The sequence below is a fragment of the Medicago sativa genome, chromosome 4 (assembly GCF_051527215.1).
Source record: "Medicago sativa cultivar Bolivia chromosome 4, Bolivia_mono, whole genome shotgun sequence".
NCBI classification, from domain to species: domain Eukaryota; kingdom Viridiplantae; phylum Streptophyta; class Magnoliopsida; order Fabales; family Fabaceae; genus Medicago; species Medicago sativa.
In genome coordinates this window covers 77302755-77311334 of record NC_140752.1, presented here as the reverse complement: position 1 = coordinate 77311334, position 8580 = coordinate 77302755, and the positions used below count along the sequence as shown (strand labels likewise).

Here is an 8580-nt window from a genome sequence, read left to right as displayed (position 1 = left end):
AATGCTGTAAAAATCTTGCCGTTTGTGAGAAAACATACATAAATAGATATACTCATTGTCTTATTATCTTGGATGAAGATGAGATGTCAAAACTATTTGTTGTTGCTCTTATTTCAATGTGATTATTTCTTAGACTTCCCTCATGAGTCATGACCCACTAAAGTTAACTTCATATCCCGAAAATATTCATCTTCTAAAGAAAGAGGGAAAAAAAACTCATTTATGTGTAATTTAAACTAATACACACACATATAGACCTATGTTGGACTAAAATCAATAAATAAGAATTCCAGATTAGTCTTCAAATTAAATTACAAAAGATTTTTTATTATAAAAAAAGAAAATTACAAAAGATTTTTGAAGCATTCAATAGAGCTCCAAAACCAAAATATCAGTTGATGACACATTTAGTTTTACTACCACTTACATACTCGGATTAATTGACATGGTTTCTAATTTTGCTATGCCACCCTTTACAATAGAATAGGTATGTGTGATGTTTGTTTCTTTTGTTCTAAGCATATAGGTATGAAGGTACTAGGAGACTAATTAGAGACTATACTCTCTTTAAAAGAGAGAATCAAATGAGATCAATGTTGGGGTGGCAAGGAATAACTAAAAAAAGTTATATAGATTTTATCATCATATAATAATTTTCTTTGGCTCTATTTGATTCTCCAAAATCTTGTGGGTAGACCTTGCTGAGGGATTGGGAATGGGCTATATTGGATTCCACTTTGATATCCCACTACCTCCCACCTGCCAAACAAATATTGAACACAACCAAATGAGCACTCTGATCTTGATATTGCATTATGAATAAAATATGGAAGAAAAAAATTGACAAAATGAAGTCAAAATTTAAATTTACCTAAATTTGGTTACTAGATGATGGATTAAAATCAACATGTTCAATTTGGCTAGCTCATTTCCTGGACATGAGTGCACTCCATTGCCAAATGGCATAAAAGTATTGGGCTTTGGAGCAAACTGCAACCATCAATCCATATATTCATAAGCATAAATAATTTTTTTTATTTTATATATATATATACATATATGACTAGGTGGTGGACAAAGTCGTTAATGTCAAGCATAGCAATAGTATACCTCAAATCTTGATGGGTCAAAATTATGAGGAGCAGGGTAGAATTCTGGATTATGATGGATGTTTCTGAACAGTGGCATTACTTTCCAACCCTTTGGTATTAAATATCCTTGATAGTTGCATCAAAGAACATTTGAGAAATTAATCATGAAATAAATAGTAATAGCTTTTGAAAATGAAATTTCCTATAAATGTACAAAAGATTAATCCGTCTAAAATTCTTACCCTTGTATACCACATCAACCACAGCTTCCCTAAACGTGAATGATATGATGCTTGACATCCTTAGGCTTTCCAATATTACCTACACAATACAAGTTATTTACTACTTAATGTATTCATGAAGCTGCAATGCTGCATTCAAATTAAAAGAAGTATTTTTTTTTTTTGCATAGCATTTACCATGCATGCATAGTACATAGTATATATTTAATATTTAATATACCATACCTTATGAGTAAGTGGCATATTTTTTATCTGACCCCATGTCAATGGAATCTTCCCTCCATCATTGGTATCACATACTGCCATTTGCTCAGCCTGTAATATGTACAGTTTATTATATGATTTGACTCATACATTAATATTGATTTTCAAAACTGAGGGCCAATAAGGAATAGGAAATCCATGATAGAGACAAAAACTCTTACTTTTATGGCTTCAAGAAGTTTCGGGTCATCATGAAGATACTTGAGAATCCAAGTAAGAACACTAGCTGTAGTATCTTGAGCTGCAAATAGTACTCCAATGACATTATCAGCAACTTCCTTATCAGTTAACATTTTCCCTTTTTCATCCTTGTAGTTTAGCAAATGGCCTAATAGATCCCTCTCATTCAATCTCTGCTCCTTTCTCTTGCAAATTATCTCACTTATAATCTCTTGAATTCGCCGCCTCGCCTAATTTAGACAATTTAACCAATTTTTAGTCAAGTTATATTATTATAAAACTTTTATATTGCAACCGCAATTGCAGTTAGTGATCGAAATTTAGAACTACTAAAATCATGTATAAACCAAAAGTTGCACTGCATTGAAGCTTACCAAAAGAGCTTTGGAGTATGATGTTCCAGGTATCTTATTTGGGAAAGAATTGTAACCTTTCTCTACTATGCAGTAATTCTCCTTAAGCTGTTCTCTATAATTGGCTTCCAAGTTACCAAAGACAGAGAGGATCCCGACATTGAAAGAGAACTGCCAATAATCAAACCAAACCAAACAATAATGAAGGAGAAGGACCCAGTGACAATAAATTCATGATTCGGACCGACAAATGAAAACAAAATTCAACGCTATTCAAACAGTATCCAATAAGACAATATATTTCATCGTTGCTTCTAGAAAATATAACCTTTATATGTTTATATATCGTACTACCTCCGATCCTATATATAAAAAAAAAAAAAAATTAAATCAACAAAAATTTATGTATTTCGTCTAAAATTTTGTCATAATACATCAACTTTTGTTGATTTAAATTTGTCAAGATGATTCTTTTCTTATATTAATTTAATTTCAAAACAAACCTTTTTCATTTCATGGAAAGCGTTGATGACTTGTCCAATAAAAACCCAGGATTCTAGTGAGGAAATGACTTCATTTTCAATATCAGGGATCAATTTCTTGATTGATTCAGGAGCAAGAGAGTTTTGTACGAGTTTCCGGATACGAGTGTGGTAATCGCCTTGGTGAAAGAATAATGCAGAAGAACCAATAAGCTTCTCTTTGCTTTTGGGATATGTAGGCTTAAACAAATGAGAATGAGTCACCAACACAAATCTTGCAGCCTCAGGACTTGTTAACATCACACATGGACATCCTAATATGTGTGTCTTAAATATTTCTCCATATCTGATTATGATCAATATTTGTACAATTATATTAAGTTAGTACGTACATCCAATAATTAATTAAGCTAACCCAAAATAATTTACATATGATTAAGGAAAAGATAAAGAACCTTTTTTGTTTAGAAGCAAAGAAAATGTTAGGGTGTTGAGAGTAAAGTTGAAAAGTTTCTCCTATATAAGGCCAACCCAATGAACCTGGAGGAAGTTTAGGTTTGGCTATGGTTTCGTGTTTATTGAATTTCTTTATGAATGGATATGAGAGGAGAGATGAGAGAAAGATGAGGAAGAGGATAATAATAATGTCCATATACATGCAAGTGTAGCAACTTTGGGGTAGTTGCAGGCGTAGAAGGAAACTGCGAAATCTTTGTGTGGATGATATGGTTCAAGGCAGGAATGTATATATAGATGATCTGTTCGTGTTTAGTTTGGTTTATATAGAGGGAAGAGAGTAGGGCTATCATTTATAATGAAAAAAAAAAAATCATGTTAACTTATGCCCTAGACACAATTTTTTTTGACAAACCCTAGACACAAGTTAAGTATGTCAAAAAAGGAATTAAAAAAATATAATTTATATTAAAAAGATAAACATTAGTAAAAAAAAAACTCTATCTATCGGTCTATTTCTAACACTCTTTTTCATTTAATTTATTGAGTAAAATACACACGAGTCTCATCAGTTTATTTGCGACTAAATTCCAAAAAGGTGGACTTCATTTTTAGAATGACAAAATTCGCATGTATTTTTTATTTTTTGTTATGTAGCATAGTACTTAAAAATTAACTTTTTTTAAGGTAAATAAGAGAGGTGCTCGAGGTTCAAAACCTAGTCCCTACATATATTATGTGATGTTCCTACCAATTAAGTTAAGTTTACGGGGCATTCACATGCATTTTATCTAGTAAGAGAATGAATGTTTGAAATTGATAATTCTTATAGTCACAAATGAAAATCCAACTCATTTAGGTACAAACACATAAATTAATGTTTTCAATAATAATACCAATTTTTTTTTTCTATTTCTATCTTTTTTCTATTTGTGAGTCCGCTTAATTTAACCATTTAAATTTGTGATTGTGACAATACAAACATTGCTCGTTTGAAAAGATAATGTTATAATGAGTGTTACAAATCGGGTATTCGTTGTGCGTAACTGTAAACATTAATCTTTCGAGTTAGAAAAGATCACGAGTGACAAGGTTTTCACTATTATTATAATTTATTTAACACTGCTGCATTCTCAACGTTGAATTTGAACCCAAAATTTAGTAGTTAGTTAGTTACACTAGTTAGTTATGTTAGACTAGTTAGTTATTTTTGTATCATTTCATGTAATAAACAATATATATATTTTCTATTTTATTTATTTATGAGTTCTATCAATAATTGCAATATCATATTAGAGATAATTTTTCCGTTATTTTCCGTCTCAATTTTTCTTGAGAAAGTTTTCATTAAGGGTTGGTTTATTGGTCTTTTATATATTATTCGTTTTTCTATTGGATTCTTAAAGTTTTCTATCAAGAAGTTGGATCCAACTTTTCTTTTTCCGATTTTCTCAACTTTTTTATTCATTGGGTCCAGGACATTGCAAGATTCAATTTTGCTGAATAGCAATTTTGCTGAATCATATATCTCGTGCCACTAGTTTTCATCATGGTGTGAAATAATGGAAAAGGTAGAAGAGAATGTATTGAATCAGAAGATTGTACAAGGGATAAAAACAACTTAAACTTCATCATCAACCCAATTCGACTTCTTCACTCAAAGAACAACAACTACTCAAGTTAAGAAACAAGTACACCAAATGCCGTTTCTCATCTAAATTTATTCTTTCCTTTTAATTGGTCATAGCAACATCTACAAAGAGGGCGAGGTGATTTTGGTTTTTTGCAAGTCACAATTGTTTTCGGTGGTAATGATGATCACCATTTCGTTAGGTGTGTTTCTGGTATATTTGAAGCAGCATATCACCAAGGATATGTTCTTTTTGTGCATGAATCGGTATCTCTACGCACAAACAAACTAATCTCTTGAATTGGGTATAACGGCAATAGATGATAAATTTTTCCCTCAAAAGATTAAACACTATTGCATTCTCAAAGCAGAATGTGAATTCATGACCTCTAATTAAACTATATATATAAAAAAAAATATCTTTATCATCTCATTCAAATACTCTATTGGTCATAGGTTCTTTAATCCCGATCATTTGTTAAAGTTTCTCAGGAATTTAATTTGGGAAAAAAATTTGGGATGTTAATTCATCTTTTAAGTCTAAGTGTCAATTTAGCTTCAATCTAAAAAGATAATGAGTGTTTAAGTAATCAAAATTTATTTTGTTAGCATCATTGGCATTTTATCTTATATCCATAAAAATCTTGGATAATTAAGCAATCAAAGTTCATTTTTTTAGCCTAATTAACCTTTTACCTTCTTAGTTTTTGGTACAAAAGAGGGCAAAACTCAAGAGAAAAAATTACGAAACTACACAAACATTTTTAGGCATGCAAGCCCCATAAATGTGAAGAAATAAAATACTCTAAAGATCTGGGACATGAGTCTCTAAAGTCAAAACATCGGAGGAGTTTTGCATAAGATTTCTAGGCATGCAACCATGGCTTGAAGCTCATTAAAAGTTTAACTATTCATTCTCTTCTCGTTGAATTTGGATCTTGAACTCTTGTTAGCCTAGTAAAAAAGGGTACCACGTTCATTGTTTTCTCCAACCTATTTTGGATGACATCCTGCATTCTCTCAACCTTCAAGATTGGAATTGGCAAATATCTCATGTTTATAGAGAAGTCGGTAGTTATACGAATCTTCTATCAGACTTGAGTCATTGTGGATCTTTTGATTGAACTATTGTAATTTCTTCTCTCCCTTACTTAGTTTTTAGTTACATTATGATGTAGTGAGCTGTAGCACCTTTAAACTTGTTACATAGTTCTTTCCTTAAATAAATTTTGATTCAAGACCTGTCTTTTTACTACTGGACCAAATCTTTGGCTATATTTTAAAAAAAAATGAAATGGTTTATCTTAGAAATCGTGGTTGAGTTGAGCCTAACACAACTCCACAAAACCGCATTGTGAGCTGAGGATTGCCCCCATTTATAAACACACTACCAGACCATCTCATATCCGATGTGGGACTCCCCCCCCCCCCCCAGACTAGCACTATTGGGCTTGGATTCGTGGACATAAACGGTGGGTGGTCCGATAGCGGAAACCTGATAGCAAGTAGCCCAATGGATCTTGAAGAGGCTCTGATACCATCTTAGAAATCGTGGTTGAGCCTAACACAAACCTACAACACCGGCTCGTGAGGTAAGGATTGCCCCCACTTATAAACACATTGTCATGTCATCTCCTATCCGATGTGAGACTCTAACAGTTTAAGCAAAATTCAGACATCTTATACAAAAATACAAACATCTAAAAATCTTAAATAATGGACTAATATAACGCAAAAGAAATTAGAGCAGTTGGAGCTACACATACTTGATCACACATCAAAATAATTTTTTTCCTGATATACACACATAAGTTTTTTTTTTTTTTTGTGAATCGGGTATCATTTACGCTCAACTGCAGAGACTAATCCCTTAAGTCGAGTATGTTTGCAATAAGTGACAAAGCTCATCCTCAAGAGTTTTAACTTCAATGCATTCTCAATGTTGAATTAGAATCTAAAACCTCTAGTTTTTTTTTTGGTCGAAAAGAGGATATTTCATTCAATGATAGCTTAAAAGCAAGTGATTACACCATGTGTAGAAAAGTACCAACTACTGGGGTAAAGTACATAATTAATGCAAAATCTAACAAATACATCTCTTAAGCACATGATTTGCTCCTGACTTATACATCTAACATATCATGGTAACAAAGCCTTAGCTAAGAATGAATATCCACAAGGGGGCAGCAATAACCCATTACAGTACCACAACTTTAACAGAAAATCTAAATACAGAACAACAAAGAAGCTAAGGAGAGACAACACCAATCACAAATGAAATTCTTAGCATCAAGCCATGGGCTAGCATCTAAATCTGAATCCGCACAATCAAGCTTGGATTCCACACATCTCCTTCCAAAAACAAGCAGCCTACACCAAAAAGCTTGGACTCCACAAATTTCCCATAAAAGAGAAACCTGCAAAATTGACATTAAGCAAGAAAATCCAGCTCACATCCAAACAGCAACCAAGTGGCTCTTTTAAACCAAACCAGATCCAAACAAAGGGATTAACAGATGAAGCCACCAACAGATTGATTTGAACTACTAGATCTAGCAGAAAAACTAGAAAAGCTCGTAAAAACAACAGAAACCTAAAAATCACAATAATTAAAACAGGAGACTAGAGGAAGATCCGACTAGATCCAGCTTTTAGATGACCAAAACGAATTGAAGATGAGAGATTCCGGTGGAGGGAGGTATGGGTGGAGGCAAGACTATAAGAGCAACGAAAAGCACAAACATTAACTACAACATCAGTGACATAAATGGTCTAAAGATGAAAGGGAGACTACAAGAACAAAAGGATAAGAAAACACAAGGAATAATGTCTATTACACTAACCAAACAACATCAGATATGTTAACGGAACACTACCAAAGCAGTGGAGGTGGCGGCTCTAGGGGATCTAGGAAACCCTAAGCCGCGAGAGGAAGGAGCGCCGCTGACTCTCAAAACGGTAGAGAGAGAGAGAGAGAGAGAGAGAGAGAGAGAGAGAGAGAGAGAGAGAGAGAGAGAGAGCTTTTTAAATAAATAAATAAAAAAAAACCCTCTAGTTAAACTGGCAAATATTCCTTATCATCTTATCCAAGTTCTCTTGGATCATACACACATAAGATATTAGTTCTCTCTTATTTTTGAAAGAAACAAATTTAGTGTACTATCTCTTGTTTTTCTTTTAACCAATAAATATTAACGGTAAAAAAATAATAATGAGTGTCCCTTATCCTCGATTACTTCACCACTAGACTCGCCCACTTCGAAGTCCATCATTAAAGTAAGAGTTAAATATGATTTTGGTCCCTAAAAATATGTCAACTTTTTGGTTTAGTCCCTTTAAAAAATTTCTTCAACTTTATGTCCCTGAAAAATTTTCCATCTTCACTTTTGGTCATTCCTTTAAAGTAAACTCATAATTAAAATTCATATTTTTGAATAAAATTTTGCGGAAAATTTATAATATTATAAGAATCTCTACAAAAAAAAAATAGATTTTTTTAACATAACAAGAATTTAATATGAATTTTTATATTTGTTAAGGTTAAAAATTCATATTTAATTTTTGTTTTGTTAAAAAATTCTAATTTTTTTTGGGAATTTTTTTTAGAATATTTTACATATTTCTGCACGATTTCATTAAAAAAAAATACAAAAATTAAATTATAAATAGGGACCAAAAGTAGTGATTGAAAATTTTATCGGGACTAAAAGTTGAAGGAAAATTTTAGAGGGAGTAAAACGAAAAATTGATATATTTATAGGGACCAAAAACATATTTAACTCTTGTAGTAAAGAATGTTCTATATTATTTCTTTTGGCGTCCTCGGTGAAGTCTTCCTTCTGATTTAGCCATTGGACTTTCTTTGGCTCCCTATGTGGAGAC

The 8580-nt window shown here is 32.2% G+C and overlaps 1 protein-coding gene across 1 annotated transcript; it reads right to left on the bottom strand.

The window, feature by feature from the left end:
- Positions 1-300: 300 nt before the first annotated feature.
- On the bottom strand, positions 301-3330 carry LOC146932121 (abscisic acid 8'-hydroxylase 4-like). Its single transcript, XM_085703764.1, has 9 exons — positions 3068-3330; positions 2634-2958; positions 2152-2301; positions 1759-2007; positions 1559-1648; positions 1334-1412; positions 1111-1217; positions 872-990; positions 301-759 (listed from the first exon to the last, which is right to left on the bottom strand). Exons 1-9 carry the CDS (start codon positions 3268-3270, stop codon positions 666-668), a joined length of 1416 nt encoding a protein of 471 aa, XP_085559890.1. The 5' UTR covers positions 3271-3330; the 3' UTR covers positions 301-665.
- Positions 3331-8580: the final 5250 nt, after the last annotated feature.

Excerpts from the sequence above, each read along its gene's own strand:
- LOC146932121 (XM_085703764.1), bottom strand. The coding sequence starts at position 3,270 with ATGTATATGGACATTATTATTATCCTCTTCCTCATCTTTCTCTCATCT. Across the intron at positions 2,302-2,633 it reads CTTTCCATGAAATGAAAAAG|TTCTCTTTCAATGTCGGGAT; the intron begins GTTTGTTTTGAA and ends GATTATTGGCAG. Across the intron at positions 991-1,110 it reads TTGACCCATCAAGATTTGAG|TTTGCTCCAAAGCCCAATAC; the intron begins GTATACTATTGC and ends TGATGGTTGCAG.